The sequence below is a fragment of the Oncorhynchus gorbuscha genome, linkage group LG17 (assembly GCF_021184085.1).
Source record: "Oncorhynchus gorbuscha isolate QuinsamMale2020 ecotype Even-year linkage group LG17, OgorEven_v1.0, whole genome shotgun sequence".
NCBI lineage: Eukaryota > Metazoa > Chordata > Actinopteri > Salmoniformes > Salmonidae > Oncorhynchus > Oncorhynchus gorbuscha.
In genome coordinates, this window is record NC_060189.1 from 6,541,769 (window position 1) to 6,559,937 (window position 18,169).

Genomic DNA, 18,169 nt, shown 5'->3' on the forward strand with positions numbered 1-18,169 from the left:
CCCCAAAGTGCTCACTCCTCCCCAACTCAAAGCTGTTATGGTTATTGATACTGTGTCTCTTCTCCTCCCAGAGGATCCCTGATGTCTGACAATAACATACCCTGACATAATGTAAACGGTAGTGACATTGTTAGTTTCTAAGATCTCCACCCGTCTCCCCTTATCAATGCCTGCCACATGTAATCACTTCCCTGCACTCAACACATTCCAAGCTTAGTGCTACACTATATACCTTCCTCCTATAACCCTTAACCTCTGGTGTAGACCCTCCACTATATACCTTCCTCCTATAACCCTTAACCTCTGGTGTAGACCCTCCACTATATACCTTCCTCCTATAACCCTTAACCTCTGGTCTAGACCCTCCACTATATACCTTCCTCCTATAACCCTTAACCTCTGGTGTAGACCCCCCACTATATACCTTCCTCCTATAACCCTTAACCTCTGGTCAAGACCCTCCACTAACCTCTGGTCAAGACCCCCTCCTATAACCCACCTCTATATACCTTCCTCCTATAACCCTTGACCTCTGGTCTAGATAACCTTCCCTAACCCTTGACCTCTAGTCAAGACCCTCCCCTATATACCTTCCTCCTATAACCCTTGACCTCTGGTCTAGACCCTCCACTATAAACCTTCCTCCTATAACCCTTGACCTCTGGTCTAAACCCTCCCCTATATACCTTCCTCCTATAACCCTTGACCTCTGGTCTAGACCTCCCCTATATACCTTCCTCCTATAACCCTTGACCTCTGGTCTAGACCCTCCACTATAAACCTTCCTCCTATAACCCTTGACCTCTGGTCTAGACCCTCCACTATATACCTTCCTCCTATAACCCTTGACCTCTACACTCCATCAGTGACATGAAGTAACATTTCATATTCTCAGAAACTAACACCTCTCAAACATAACATTTCATATTCTCAGAAACTAACACCTCTCAAACATAACATTTCATATTCTCGGAAACTAACACCTCTCAAACATAACATTTTTTTAATTCTTCATCAATTTAACATTTAACAGGATTTAACAGTTTTTACTTATGGTTATTAGTAACTTCATAAATGCGTCATTTGTTTTCTCTGCTACCGCACAGCAAGTGGTACTGGAGCGCCAAGTCTAGGACCAAAAGGCTCCTTAACAGCTTCTACCCCAAGCCATAAGACTGCTGAACAATTAATCAAATGGCCACCAGACTATTTACATCGACCCCCCCTCCCTCCATGTGTTTTTAAACTGTTGCTACAGTGTTTATTATCTATGCATAGTCACTTTACCCCTACCTACATGTACAAATTACCTCAATTAACCGGTACCCCCTGCATACAGCCTCCACATTGACTCTGTACCGGTACCCCCTGTATATAGCCTCCACATTGACTCTGTACCGGTACCCCCTGCATATAGCCTCCCCATTGACTCTGTACCGGTATCCCCTGTATATAGCCTCCACATTGACTCTGTACCGGTACCCCCTGTATATAGCCTCCACATTGACTCTGTACCGGTACCCCCTGTATATAGCCTCCACATTGCCTCTGTACCGGTACCCCCTGTATATAACCTCCATATTGCTTCTGTACCGGTACCCCCTGTATATAGCCTCCACATTGACTCTGTACCGGTACCCCCTGTATATAGCCTCCACATTGCCTCTGTACCGGTATCCCCTGTATATAGCCTCCACATTGACTCTGTACCGGTATCCCCTGTATATAACCTCCACATTGACTCTGTACCGGTTTCCCTTGTATATAGCCTCCACATTGACCCTGTACCGGTACCCTGTGTATATAGCCTCCACATTGACTCTGTACCGGTACCCCCTGTATATAGCCTCCACATTGACTCTGTACCAGTACCCCCTGTATATAGCCTCCACATTGACTCTGTACCGGTACCCCCTGTATATAGCCTCCACATTGCCTCTGTACCGGTACCCCCTGTATATAGCCTCCACATTGACTCTGTACCGGTACCCCCTGTATATAGCCTCCACATTGCCTCTGTATCTCTGTGTGTGGAGTAAAGGTGGTCTGGAGTTTTTTTTCCTTTGGTTGCACATGTGACATGCTGGTAGAAATTAGGTAAAATGGATTTAAGTTTGCCTGCATTAAAGTCCCCGGCCACTAGGGGCACCGCTTCTGGATGAGCATTTTCTTGTGGCCTTATAGAGTTGGTTGAGTGTAGTCTTAGTGCCAGCATCGGTTTGTGGTGGTAAATAGATGGCTACGAATAATATGGATGAGAACTCTCTTGGTAGATAGCGTGGTCTACAGCTTATCATAAGGTACTCTACCTCAGGCGAGCAATACCTCAAGACTTATTCTGTTATTGACAAAAAGACACACACCCCCACCCCTCGTCTTACCAAATGTAGCATCTCTGTTCTTCCAGTGCATGGAAAATCCCTCCAGCTCTATATTTTCTGTGTCGTCGTTCAGCCACGACTCGGTGTCCCGTTGGTAGGATAATCGTAGGTCATCAATTTTATTATCCAATGATTGCATGTTAGCAAGTAGAACGGAAGACAGTGGCAGTTTACTGGCTCGCCTACGAATTCTCAGAAGGCAGCCCGATCTGCGTCCTATTTTCCTCCTCTTCTCTTCACGTAAGTGACATGGATTTGGGCCTGTTTCCGGGAGAGCATATATCCTTCTCGTCGGACTCATTAAAGGAAAAAGATTTTTCCAGTTCGTGGTGAGAAGTTATTTTCGTCATAAGAGACGGTAACAGCAACATTATGTACAAAATAAGTTACAAAATAAGTTACAAACAATACAAAAAAAATAACAAAATAGCACAATTGGTCATGGGGCATGTAAAATATCAGCCATCCTCTTCGGCGCCATTTTGTGACACACCTTGTGTGTTAGTGGCGGACGGCTGGCTTGGTTCTCCAATCTATTCCGTTGTCTGTTCTCATCCACAACACCCTCTTGCAGGTACTACCTTCTTCATCTTCTCTGCTTCCTAAAGCAGGATAAGTGGAAAAAAGAGAACGAGTGGGGGTAAAAAGAGGCAGGGGTGTTAAACTGTACAGGCCGTGCTGGGAGTCATGATTCCTGTCCTGAAGGGCAAGTGGGCAGGCATCGCCACAGACACCTACGGCATAACGTTATATGGGCTTCTGTTGTTAATTTAAACTACCTCTGCAACTACTTATTGCCATACTTGAGGAACACCTTGTTTCCAAAAGGTTGTGTTTCACTTTGAGGACCCTATCTATGAGTGGCGATGGCCTCTAGTTAAGTAGACTGTGGACATGGGCTATAAATCTAAAGTAAGTGATTCCTTCTCGACATGGCTCCTCGTGTTTAACTCTGAAATAGAAGAAGTTACATTTCTACACACCTTTTATAGGAAGAGTGTTAATGTTCCCACAGGGCCATATCTCCATGTTACGTCGCTTGTTTTTGGAAGACAGACGGAAGATATAGGCCAACGCCTGTGCTAATTAGCTATCTTGGGTGTTCTGAACACCTCTGTGCAAGCCAACTGGGGAGGAAGCCATCTGGGGAGGAAGCCAACTGGGGAGGAAGCCAACTGAGGAGGAAGTCAACTGGGGAGGAAGTCAACTGGGGAGGAAGTCAACTGGGGAGGAAGCCAACTGGGGAGGAAGTCAACTGGGGAGGAAGTAAACTAGGGAGTAAGTCAACTGGGGAGGAAGCCAACTGGGGAGGAAGTCAACTCGGGAGGAAGCCAACTGGGGAGGAAGTAAACTGGGGAGGAGGCTAACTGGGGAGGAAGTCAACTGGGGAGGAAGTCAACTTGGAAAGATTATTTCTCGCTGACATGAAAGGGGTATATTAGCATTCGTTTTGAAAACTGTTTCGAAAGCGATGATTTATTGACGTTTCTAAACGTTAAAACACACAACGTCAGAATTGTAGTTTTCACAGAGCCAAATGTGGGCGAATGTAATGACTGAAAACCTTACATAAGAAGATGGTTCTCGAATGTTACCTGTCACCCAGTCATTTATGATGCAGGTCTACCACTTTATTTAGGCTTTTCAATGTCTTATAGGCCTATCATGCAAACATACAAAAGTTTCAATCAATCATTCACTTGTGTGTCATGCCTATAATTTCCACTCGGACATCACAGTGCCACCTCTCCCTGTCTTCTCTACCCCCTCCCTGTCTTCCTCAACACACCTCTCTCTGTCTTTCCCATTCTGAGACTGACTGATCTACAAATCACTTTGCATCATAAATAACTACTCAATATTTTTGTTTAGATCAGTCAGTCAGTCACAATTTACTCATGATACATCACGGCTTTGATGCTCTCAAACATGGCCACAATTCGCCTAAAACTGGGGATTTGTGCAGAATCAATGAGATAATAAGATACAGTTAATCATAACAGATAAGAGCTTAATATTTGATCTATTGTATAAACTATACAGCCAACATACAACTCAAACTTTGGCATAAAATAAACTACATGTCCACATCCTATCTTTTAAAGTGGGTTGATAGTCTGTGTTAGTTGTTAGTCTTTCAAAAATAGAAACCTATTTACAGAACATTTGGAATTGATGTGGACTGTTTCCAGGCAGCACAGTCACATTCATGCCTGATTATTTGAAATTTATTTTTTAAAGAAAAAACTATTGTGGACAGAGAGACTCATTGGACTGCACTGCGGAGCCGGAGTTGTCGAGTAGCTGAAGGGGCCCCTTGTCCCATTTCCTGCAATTGAAGTTGTGCCCTTCCATTCTTTAAACAAACACAGGAAGTGCTCTGCAGCCACATTTATTTACATACCACAGGAACTAAAGAACAATTCACTGACCCTGCTCAAGATCACTCCAATGGTACACTCTTAGAAAAAAAAATTGTTGTTTCCAGGTAGAACTCTTTAGGTTCCAAGTAGAACCTTTTGGGGTTCCATGTACAACCCTTTTGTCACGTCCTGACCTTAGTTCCTTTTTTATGTCTCTATTTTAGTTTGGTCAGGGCGTGAGTTGGGGTGGGCATTCTGTGTTTTGTTCTGTGTGTTAGATTTCTATGTGTTTGGCCTGGTATGGTTCCCAATCAGAGGCAGCTGTCAATCGTTGTCTCTGATTGAGAACCATACTTAGGCAGCCTGTTTCCCCACTATGGGTTGTGGGTTGTTGTTTTTGTGTGTATTGCACCTTGCAGAACTGTTTGTTTGTTGTGTTGTTTTTTTGTTCAACTATTCATATTTATTAAAAGTATTATGAATACTTACCACGCTGCACCTTGGTCCTCTTTCTCCTTCTCACGACGACAATCACCTTTCCACAGAGGACAGCAGGGTAGCCTAGTGGTTAGCGCGTTGGACTAGTAACCGGAAGGTTGCAAGTTCAAATCCCCGAGCTGACAAGGTACAAATCTGTTGTTCAGCCCCCGAACAGGCAGCTAACCCACTGTTCCCAGGCCGTCATTGTAAATAAGAATTTGTTCTTAACTGACTTGCCCAGTTAAATAAAGGTAATATAAATAAATAAAAACATGTAACCCAAAATGGTTCTACCTGTGACCAGAATGCTTTTTTACCTGGAACCAAAAATGTCCTCCAATGGGGTCACCCGAAGAACCCCTCTGAAACCCTTTTCTCTGAGAGTGTAGTAGACAGCAACCTCAAATGACTATATAATAAACTACACACCTATGGGAATCGGTTGAAATATCAGCGTTTACTTTTCTCAACCACATAAAACCATGGACACATAACAATAACAAGACAGCTAATACCACTAACAATATAGAACAAAATGACATATAGACACATTGAACATCTGTCAGTGGTTGGTTTTAATCAGTTATTCGGGTATAACAAAAACATAAATGCTATCCTGTCTGCCAAGGGTAAAAACAGCATTTAAGATGTTGGTGAGACTGACTGGGCCTCCACCAGTAGCACTCAATAATTGCCTGACAGTATGTCCCCTTGCTGTACATACACAACCTGACCCATGAACCAGCATGGGTGTGAACTTCCTAGCATCTCTTCCCCATCCTGTCTATCTATTGTTTTAGAAATGAACTATTGTGCTTTTTCCGGGCTTTCATGTCAGCAAGAGGTTTTAAATGAGTTAGAAAAGGTTGTCTGGAAAAGGGCCCAGTTCTCTGTCACAAATTGGAACCTATTTTTTTTTTTCATTTTTATTATTGCTTTTTGGGGAAGACATTTTTGTCCGTCCATTTAAAATGTAAATGAAGGCTTTATTCTCTCAATTTAAATGATATTAGTCGTTTCACATAACAAAATTAGTAACCAAATCAACAACTATAGACTATCGAAAATGAAAGAAATATAATATGACAAATTATTACAAACAAATCGTTATTTTCATATGAATTAATACATCGGGAAATCATTAAATGCCATGTTTTAGCGCTTTCATGTTTTTTGCGAGCTATACACTATTTGATGCAGGTCGGTTGTTGTTGTTTTTCAGCTGGAAGATGATTACCTGACTTTGTATAGGACAAACAAGCAGTCTGATATTACGTTTACTCAGCACGGGAGCCATCTGGAGAACAAGTCAAAACAATGAGGGTGCTGCTATTGTTTTGGTTTTCCACAACGGAACTTGCTTCAGCAGGAGACAAAAACCAACTGGGGGAGAAAAAAAAACGTTTTAAGTGTATATAGAAAACAGGATGCAGGAGCTTAATTGTACAATTCAAAGTCGCAACACGTTGTACTTTGGCAGGGAAAAGAGAGCTTCATTTGTCATCCGTTTGCCAATACGGCATAAATGTAGCATATCAAATATTTAAATCAATGGTTGTTGTTGGATTATGTGGGAATGATGCTTTTGCTAATTTTACTGCAAATCTCTGTCTGGGGAGCCACTGGAGCAGACACTGGCGGAGAAGAAACCGTGTGCACATCCCATGCCTGTTTCACTTTTCATATAGAGGGAGTCAGCTTCGAAGACGCTCGTATGAAATGTGTAGATAACGGGGGTTACTTGGTAACAACGAAAGACAAAGCTGAGGAAGCAGAGCTTCAATCAATCCTTACACAGATCGCCTTAAGGAATCGCAATTTGGACTACAAATGTTGGATCGGACTGCAATTACAGAAGGGGGACTGCATTATAACGGGCTTGAGTCTCAGAGGTTTTAAGTGGATATCTGGAAGTGAAACATCCCAATATTCCAACTGGGAGAAGGAACCTCGCAGCACATGCACAGAAGAGCGTTGCGTATTGGTATACTATTCTTTATCCGGTCGCAATGATTTAAAATGGACGGATGGATCTTGCAAAGAAAAGGCTTTTTACGCTTGCAAGTTCTACTTCAAGGGAATGTGTAAACCTTTGTTGTTGGCAGGAGGAGAGCAAGTGAATTACAAGCTCCCGTTCTCAGCAAATCCATTAAATGGGGATAATAACTTGACCGCGTTTCCATTTGGAACATATGCTGAAATAAGATGTAATGGCAATGACCACTTTTCTATTTGTAAGTTAACGGATGGTGTCTATGGCTGGACTATCCCCGGTCCGTTTTGCGCCACGGATAAACCGAGTTGTGGCTATAAAAACGGTGGATGTGATCATGTGTGCTTTGATAGTGACCCCGGTGGTATTCGTTGTGGATGCAAGGACGGTTATGTGTTAGGACAGGACAGAGTATCTTGTGACTTAAAGGGATATTGTCACAGTTCTCCATGTCAATACCAATGCGTAACAGGACCAACGGGGTTCTCCTGCGTATGCCCAAGCGGCTTCCAATTGGATAAAGACCAATTTGGTTGTATCGATGTCGATGAATGCCAAATGAATGCCTGCGACGGTAATCATTGCGTCAATACCCAAGGTAGTTACACTTGTAAGTGCAATAAAGGCTACAGAATGGTTGAGGGCAAATGCCACGATATAGACGAGTGCACTGAAACTAGATGTCCACAAATATGTCTTAACTCAGAAGGATCCTTCTCCTGCCATTGCATCGCGGGGTTCACTGTGTCTGAGGACGGTCATACTTGTATAGATATAGACGAATGCCTCAGTAATCGATGCGAGGACAAATGCACTAATACCATTGGTAGTTTCATGTGTTCCTGCCATCAGCACTTCCGGTTACACCCTAATGGAATCACCTGCATTCGAGATGTGACTGTTGTTTCCACTGTTGAAACGTCAAATGTTTATAGAGACAACGACCAACACGACGAGACCATTGACACTATAACCTTAACTAAGGTTCAATTACAGAACGAGCCTCAGTTCACCGACGGACCACCTCAAGGCACTATTACGCAGGACATTACGCGCGAGGAGCCATCCAGCAAAACCACTGGAACGAGTTGGTTTACGCATAATGGCTCTTTTTTGAGCTCGTGGTTGTTTATTGGCATTATTGCTTCTCTTGTTCCACTACTTCTTCTAATTGCAGTAACCTCTGGTATTGTCATGTTTCGATGTAGTCGTTCAAAAAGAGAAGCGAGGAAGAAAATCGCCACTGCTGACAGTTATTGTTGGGTGGCTTCTGGTATAGAGACTCAGTTAGAAAAATTTGACGGGTCACTTGAAAGCACGGCGTGAAATAGTGTCAACTCGGGAATGTAAAAACAATATAATTCTGACATTGCATTATTTACGAATATATAAATAAAACGTGTTCATAAAATAATGTTTTTTTTTTAAAGTATGTCTGAGATCCTTGACTGTGCTTCAAAAAAGCACATATTTTATAGGATCATTCATAAAGGTTACAAGGCATGTTTTTCATTACATCTGAAATGTTTGGTAGGCCTAATTTACTTGAATACTTCAAAGTCTTCAATTTACTTGAAATTATATGATACAATGTTGTATTTGAGCAATAAGGCGTGGGTGGGTGTGGTATATGGACAATATACCATGGCTAAGGGCTGTTCTTATGCACGACGTGGTATATTGACCATATACAGTACCACAAACACCCGAGGTGCCTTATTGCTATTATAAACTGGTTACCAACATAATTAGAGCAGTAAAAATACAAATGTTTTGTCATACCCCTGGTATACTATCTGATATAGCAGGGCTTTCAGCCAATCAGCAATCAGGGCTCAAACCATCCAGTTTATAATATTCTATATTAATATTATAATATTACACTGCCACATTTTAATAAAGTAGGCTTATCAATGAATGATTAGAATTATATTATTATATAATTCTATATATATAAAATATGAATACAAATAAACAAAAACCCCTCGTGTGCCAAAGGTCAATGCCAGTGGCAGTGAGCCACGCATGATAAATTTCACCTTCAATATTTGAGGAAGTGAAGTCACTTGTAATCTGCAATTGACAATAAATAATAACTCCAAAAGTTAAATAAAAACATTAAATTCAAGGCACATTTAAACCGTGTTGATGTCTTCACTATTATTCTAAAATGTAGAAAATAGTAAAAATAAAGAAAAACACATTTGACTGGTACTGTATATATAGATCAACTCAGGACCTGTGTGGTTAGAGTGTCCGCCCTGATATTGGAAGGTTGTGAGTTCAACCCCCTGCCGAGTCTTCACTTGGTACTCAACATTAAGGAGATAATGTAGATTGGAAGGTTGTGAGTTCAACCCCCTGCCGAGTCTTCGCTTGGTACTCAACATTAAGGAGATAATGTAGATGGGAAGGTTGTGAGTTCAACCCCCTGCCGAGTCTTCGCTTGGTACTCAACATTAAGGAGATAATGTAGATTGGAAGAAAGGCCCTGCAATAGGCTAGCGTTCTGTCTAGGCTGTGCACTTGTACATCAAGCTGTCTCATGCTACAGAAACAGGAGATAAGGCAGGAGCCTATATGAGCCGCTCTCCCACAAGCCAAGGCTACATACTAGCATACCTATGCTAACTATGGCCCCTGCTACATTGTTTACGATGAAATTATGTCCATTTACTTTGATGATTTGACTTCCTAAAAAACAGCAGTGTGCCTGACTGCTTCGCTACTGAATATGTGATGCTCCATAATATTGGCAATTAACTAACCTGTTCTTGGCAATACTTTCTTCATTCTCTATTCAGTAAAAAGTGTATGTTATAAATGTCAGTGTCCAGTTGCAGGTGGACATGGAGATTAGCCAAAAAACTAAGAATATTTAGAAAGATATTAAATCCACATTTTGTATTGAGTAAGAAATGCCGCTTGCATGTTTGTAGATAGATCTCTGTTTCGGTCGCACTGTGTGACAGTTATCACAGCTACAAAATTGGCTATATTGGCTATATCGTAAAAAATCATGAATAAAACATAAAAAAAATGTTTGGTCTTAATTTAAAGTAAAGCATAAGGTTATCAGTGTAGTTAAGGTAAGGTTTAAATCCAATTTTATCAAGATAAATTATAAATAGGCGGGGTTTAGACATTATCATGACTTTGTGGCTGTGGTAACGGGTGTATCGCATAGACATGACTAGTTCCTGCAAAGATGTTGGGAAATGCAAGATGCCAAGCAGCTAAAATCGGAGGGAACTCTTCACTTGATGGAAACGTGGATTTAATATCTTTCTGAATATTTTCATTTTTGGGGGAGAACCACCTGTAAATGGACAAGGACATTTATAAGATACACTTTATAAGAAATCGAGAAAAAAACCCACCAAGAACAGGTTAGTTGAACAATTCCTTGCGAGGCTTTCCATAGCAAATCTGCAACGGGTATATGTATTTATTATGGATCCTCATTAGCTGCTGCAGCTACTTCTCCTGGGGTCCAGCAAAATTAAGGAAGTTTATACAATTTTAAAAACATTACAATACAAGGCAAAGGGTGGCTACTTTGAAGAATCTCAAATATAAAATATTTTGATTTGTTTAACACTTTTTTTTGCTTAATACATTATTCCATATGTGTTATTTCATAGTGGTGTTATTTCATAATTTCAATGTAGAAAATTGTCAAAAATAAAATGTTAAAAACCCTTGAATGAGTAGGTGTGTCAAAAACTTTTGACTGATTGTAGGAAGGCTAACTGAAATGTAAATCCTCCTAACTAGCTGGCTAACGTTAGCTAGCTATGAGTAATGAGGTGTAGTGAGTAACTACCTCTTCCTAACTGAGGTCTTTACTTTGCAACTTCAGCGTAAAACAGGTAGAAAAATTATTTGTTTCCTATAGGTTCTGTGTGCTACAATCCAATTTAAAATGAGCTAGTTGATTCAGCAGCACCAATTATGATTGAACTTTTGTATGTTAATGAGTAAACCTTCAAAATAAAAGCCCGCATTTCAACACATTGTAATTTAAATAACTGATTAAAAATATTGCACTTTAGTCAGAATCCACTTTTATTGTGCTAATAAAACAATGCAATTAGTAATTGATGAAAAAAATGTATATGGTTTTAAAAACATTTTCTAAGAACAATAATAAAAAATACAATGTTGAGACTGGTATGTTGAGAATATTGGGCTATGGAGAAAAACCTTACTACCTGTCTCAGCCTCAGTGGGGTGGAAAATACTTAATATAATAATAATATATGCCATTTAGCAGACGCTTTTATCCAAAGCGACTTACAGTCATACTTGGTAGGGTCTCTACAAATCAAGCATGAACCCAATGTCACGTTAGCCTGTATTACCTTCTCGACGAATGTTCCCCTAGGAGGAATGTTCCCCTAGAGTCTGTCCAATGATATTGATTTCAGCAGTGCCCACGGGGAGATTTGAATTCAGCTTTCTCCAAACTTCTCCTTCTTCTTCCAGCAGCCCGTTTCACTTCCGAGAGAAATATCGAATTCCCCCGGAATAGCCTTGAACACTTTAATTATAATAAAAATTAAGAATTGTTGAAATACCATCCTGTATTAGTACAAAAATACACCTTAATGCAATATACACGCTCTCTGATGTGTCTTCATCATTATAGGTTTTACATTGGAGCTAAAAATGACAATCCATTTTCTTTGACAAAATAACAATGTTACAGTACTGTATAGTGAGCTGTTTAATGACATTTCACCGTTTTACAGTGTATTGACACCTCTGTAAACCAAACTGAAACACCATCTGATAGGCTCAACGCTCAGTGGGTTTCACATTGTCGTTTAAGAGGAACATCAACCCAAATGGTCTTTGGCACGTTGGGTGTGGCTTCTGATGTAAAATATATCACTAGCCACTTTAAACAATGCTACCTAATATAATGTTCCCTACATTATTCATCTCATATGTATACGTATATACATGTACTCTCATCTACTGCATCCTTATGTAATACATGTATCACTAGTCACTTTAACTATGCCACTTTGTTTACATACTCATCTCATATGTATATACTGCACTCAATACCATCTACTGTATCTTGCCTATGCCGCTCTGTACCATCACTCATTCATATATCTTTATGTACATATTCTTTATCCCCTTACACTTGTGTCTATAAGGTAGTAGTTTTGGAATTGTTAGCTAGATTACTTGTTGGTTATTACTGCATTGTCGGAACTAGAAGCACAAGCATTTCGCTACACTCGCACTAACATCTGCTAACCATGTGTATGTGACAAATAACAGAGGAGGAAAATGTAGAGAGGAGGGAGGAAAGGATGCCAGGAGGAACCCCTGTTCTGTGAATGAGTCATCGAGCCACGGAGCGGGAGGGGAGGACCGAGCCGGCCTGGAGGATAGGGGACATAGAGAGTCAAGGGATGCAGAGAGGGAGGAGAGGGAGGGTTGAGGAGGCAGAACTTGATTTGATTTGTGCATTGGATTTTTGCTCTCATTTAGTCTACAACCCTGCTGTCCACTTGTGTATGAGGACCTCTAGTGGTATACATTGGTACTGTTCCATTCGAAGTTGGCTTGTTCAGTCATTTGAAATTAGAACAAAAAAACGAATGGGGGAATGAAAACCTTATAGAATATGTACGTCTCCCAAGTCATTATATATTTGGAACTAGGTGATAAAAGCATAATAATATCATAAAACACTTTATACTGTTTTGATGGAAATCATTTATCTTAATAAATAGTTTGACAGTTTATCAATATGAATCAATAAAAACGATAGGATGGTTGATCAATAAGACGACACGTCATTTTTAATCAAGCTGTTCATTTATAATTCCAGTGACACAAAGTTATTGACGCTAAAATAAAGTGTAATTTAATTAAAATAGTGATTTGTTTCTCAGTAAACCGTTGAAACACAAAGCAGAGGACAATGTTCAATGTTGTTAAATGTGCAGTGTGTTCAATCAAGGAAGAATGTCGTGACAGAAGCAAAGCAAAAGTATCCTCTTGACTGAAGCATGTAGATCCAGCCATTTCACACGCACTGACGCAATCTCCCTCTGCCACTGTTGAAACAGACTTCTCCACATAGCCTCCTAGGGGAACATTCTTCGACAAGGTTGCCAAGTGGTCAGAGCGTTGGGCCGGATCGAATCCCGAGCTGACAAGGTACACATCTGTCGTTCTGCCCCTGAGCAACACTGTTCCCCGGGCGCCGAAGACGTGGATGTCGATTGTAGCAGACCCACTGCACCTCTCTGATTCAGAAGGGTTGGGTTAAATGCGGAAGACACATTTCTGTTGAATGCATTCAGTTGTGCAACTGACTAGGGATCATTCTTTCCCAGGATGATACGACAGCTGTCGTCAGTCTTTGACTGATAAAGCGTTATAGCTACAAACTCAAAATTGTGAGCAGTTTGGCGAGCTATCTAAACTCTTTTGCGAAACTTCGCTTGATGGCTATTTATTGATTTTAATATGAATTAGACGCACGCTTGCTAGTTAGCTAAATAACAAGTTGGTAAACGTTAGCATTTATTGTGAGCAAAACTATGGGGGACATGCTTCATTATTTAGTTTTGTATAAACATAAGGACATTTTTGTTAACAAAACAAAAATATGTAAAGTGTCTGTCACATGTTTCATGAGCTGAAAAAAAAGATCTCCGAAATGTTCCATATGCTCAAAAAGCTTATTTCTCTCAAATTTGGTGCGCAAATGTGTTTACATCCCTGTTAATGAGCATTTCTCCTTTGCCAAGATAATCCCCCCACCTGACAGGTGTGGCATATCAATAAACTGATTAAACAGCATGATCATTACACAGGTGCACCTTGTGCTGGGGACAAAAGGCCACTCTAAACTGTACAGTTTTGTCACACAATGCCACAGATGTCTCAAGTTTTGAAGCGCGCTGCAATTGGCATGCTGGTTACAGATAATTTAATGTTCTTTTCTCTATCATAAGTCTCATCCAATGTGTTTTTAGAGAATTTGGCAGTACGTCCAACCGGCCTGCTAAAAGTGAAAAAGGTTCTTCATGGGGCCATCGCTATGAACAGATATGCACCTCAGTCCATCAGGTAAGGGGTTGTCTATTTTGCGGGCAATGGTAACGTACTTAAGTACAAATATTTTAAAGTACTACTTAAGTAATTTTGGGGTATCTGTACTTTACTTTTACTCCACTACATTCCTATAGAAAATATACATTTTCCCCGACATCCAAAAGTACATTTTTATATTTTGAATGCTTAGCAGGACAGAAAAATGGTTCAATTCACACATCCCAGGTGCCCTACCTATCCCTACTGCCTCTATGGTGGACTCACTAAACAGAGAACATCCCAGGTTATCCCTACTGCCTCTATGGTGGACTCACTAAACAGAGAACATCCCAGGTTATCCCTACTGCCTCTATGGTGGACTCACTAAACAGAGAACATCCCAGGTTATCCCTACTGCCTCTATGGTGGACTCACTAAACAGAGAACATCCCAGGTTATCCCTACTGCCTCTATGGTGGACTCACTAAACAGGCATGTTTTATTTGTAAATTATGTCTGAGTGTTGGAGTATGCCCCTGGCTATCCATAATTACATTTTTTTTAAACAAGAATGGTGTCATCTGGTTTATTACTATAAGAATGTTAAATTATTTATACTTTTAATACTTATGCATATTTTTGCAATTACATTTACTTTTTTTTATACTGAATTACATTTTAAAACGAAATACTTAGACTTCTACTCAAGTAGTATTTTACTGGGTGACCTTCACTTTTACTTGAATCATTTTCTATTTGTAACATTCCTACTGATATTGCCCTAAACAGAAATACTTTACCCAAGTTCCCATTGCCATATCATAGTTCTTCAGATCCCCTAACAATACAGTTTGCAGGTCCACCTGAACCACGTTATTATGAAATGACACATCCATTCCTGGAACCGGAATCCAAAAGTGAGCCACCGATGGACAGTACCAGAAAATATGATCTCTTTATTGACTCGGTTTCCTTGTGGCAGTCTGCACAAGGCTGACTGTTCAATGCCCCCCAACACACTGAGTGGACAAAACATTAGGAACACCTTTTTAATATTGAGCTGCACCCCTTTTACCTTCTGAATAGCCTCCGTTCGTCAGGTCATAGACTCTACAAGGTGTCGCAAGCATTTCACGTAGATGCTGGCCCATGTTGACTCCAATGCTTCGCACAGTTATGTCAAGTTGGCTGAATGTCCTTTGGGTGGTGGACCATTCTTGATACACACAGGGAAATTACTGAGCGTGGAAAAACCCAGCAGCGTTGCAGTTCTTGATCCACTCAAACCGGCATGACTGGTACCTACTACCATGCCCCATTCAAAGGCACTTACATCTTTTTGTCTTGCCCATTCACCCTCTGAATGGCGCACAAGCCATTTCTCAATTGTCTCAAAGGCTTAAAAATCCTTCCCGTCTCCTCCCCTACTTCTACCCTGATTTTGAAATGGCTTTAACTGGTGTCATCAATAAGGGATCCTAATTTTCACCTTGTCAGTCTGTCATGGAAAGAACAGAAGTTCCTAAATGTTTTTTTAAATTATTTTTTGTAACAAGTTTGTTAATATAATAGCTTAAATTGAAACGGATTGATGTGTCATCTGTTTTCTACGTCTGTTCATAGACCCGAGGTATTCAGACATCAAAGACCTGTTCCCAACTCACTTTTACTTCATATGACATTGTTTTCAAACCTTTTGACTTGAAATAAAACAAATTATATTTATTTATACTGAATCATTTTCAGCCATTTATGATTTTAACGGACTAATTATTTAATTTCTTTAATTGTCTCGAACTTTTGTGGCAGAGCTGCGACGAGTTGGTTATAATTTGGTATTGAGCGTACACCTCCACATACACTGTTAGTTGCTTGTGTGACAATTTTTACCATCCTTGTTTACAATGTCCTTCATAAATATTATTCCCTTGTACATTTTCTTCCAATAATGTTTTTTTTCTTTTCTCTAGCAGTACATTGAAGTTGAACCATAATATTTGCTGCAATATTAGATCTGACTTTTCTGGAGGATGGAATTTAACTGTATAGAAAGGAGAATCATTTAAACAGAGATCCATTGTCAATCCACGACAATGTCAGGTTTTAATCTGTAGAAAGGCAAAAAGTCAGTGTTGCCCAGTAACAGCCCCAAAACATCACTGCTCTAGAGGAGATCTGCATGGAGGAATGGGCCAAAATACCAGCAACAGTGTGTGAACCTTGTGAAGACTTACAGAGAACGTTTGACCTCTGTTATATACCCTTTGTTGGCAATGACAAAGTATTGAGATAAACTTTTGTTATTGACCAAATACTTATTTTCCACCATAATTTGCAAATAAATGAATTAAAAATCCTACAATGTGATTTTTCTGGATTTTTATCATTTTGTCTGTCATAGTTGAAGTGATGAAAATTACAGGCCTCATCTTTTTAAGTTGGAGAACTTGCACAATTGGTGGCTGACTAAATACTTTTTTGCCCCACTGTATGATCTAAATTGATATTGTTTAAAGATAACATCTATCTTTTCATATTTATGCAAACCTGTCTAAAACTAAATTTAAGAATGAGAGTACTGTATGTTGAAGGCTAGGCGCAAATAACTGAACTGCTCACTTTTGTGTCTGTACGTATACAGACAAGGAGGCATACAAAGGTATGTCTATTGGTATATTATGCAGATCACATTTACCATCCCTTACCTCTTCAATGACTCCCATAGGCCTCTACACTATGGACAAGGTGAATGAAAACCATAAATCAGGACTTTTTTCACCACAAAAACCTATTGTGAAGGCCAGCATCCCAGAGATGCCTCTTCACTGTTGACCTTGAGACTGGTGTTTTGCGGATACTATTTAATGAAGCTGCCAGTTGAGGACTTGTGAGGCGTCTGTTGGTCAAACTAGAAACTCTAATGAACTTGTCCTCTTGCTCAGTTGTGCACCAGGGCCTCCCACTCTTTCTATTCTGGTTAGTCAGTTTTCTCTGTTCTGTGAAGAGAGTAGTACACAGCGTTGTAACAGATCTTCAGTTTCTTGGTAATTTCTCACATGGAATAGCCTTCATTTCTGTACACACCGGGATCTGCTGGCTGGAGCTAGTTTACAATGTATGGACTTCTAGAAAGAATAAGTCCTCAGACATCAAAAAGGAGGACCAAGGCACTTTTCATATACTTCATCAGAATGCTTTTGAGTGCTCCCTGACGAAGGCCATGCAGCCGAAACGCATCAATTAAAAAAAAACTTTTTCCATTGAACATGCCATAAAAATAAAGGCATTTTAATTCATTATTTGAATAGTGCCTTAGTCCTTTCATTTTTATGATCAATTTGCTCCTTTTACCAAAGAGCACACTGTCTACCAAAACCTACTATTGTGTACCTTAGCGGCACTTCACGTCCTCAACAGTGGTCCTGGTCCTCTGTCGACATGCCACACCACCTCCCATTGCACTGTATGTATCCTCTGTCGACATGCCACACCACCTCATTGCACTGTATGTATCCTCTGTCGACATGCCACACCACCTCCCATTGCACTGTATGTATCCTCTGTCGACATGCCACACCACCTCCCATTGCACTGTATGTATTAACACGTTTTAAAAAACGGCTGCAGGGCTTAGAACACAAAAGGGAAGGTTTCGGTAGAGCTGTGAACTCGCTCCTTTCATATTGAGCATCTATGTCAATGATTCTGAAAGATCTATTTGCATAAATAGTTAATTGATTTACTGTTGACCTCCAGTGAGTGTTTTTATTGTTGGGATTTATCCTAAATCGAAGAGGGATAATTGGATTCAGCATAAAGACAAATTCTTACTCGTAGCCAATAGTTAGGCCTACATAAAATAAATATAGGCACAGAATTGACCA

At 40.2% G+C, this 18,169-nt stretch overlaps 1 protein-coding gene across 1 annotated transcript; it reads left to right on the forward strand.

Moving 5' to 3' along the window:
- The first annotated feature begins 6,239 nt into the window (after positions 1-6,239).
- On the forward strand, positions 6,240-8,469 carry LOC124002139 (complement component C1q receptor-like). The gene is given in 2 exon segments (XM_046309442.1): positions 6,240-8,205; positions 8,208-8,469. Coding segments are annotated over 2 exon segments (1,518 nt in total). The 5' UTR covers positions 6,240-6,800; the 3' UTR covers positions 8,321-8,469.
- The last annotated feature ends 9,700 nt before the right edge of the window (positions 8,470-18,169 follow it).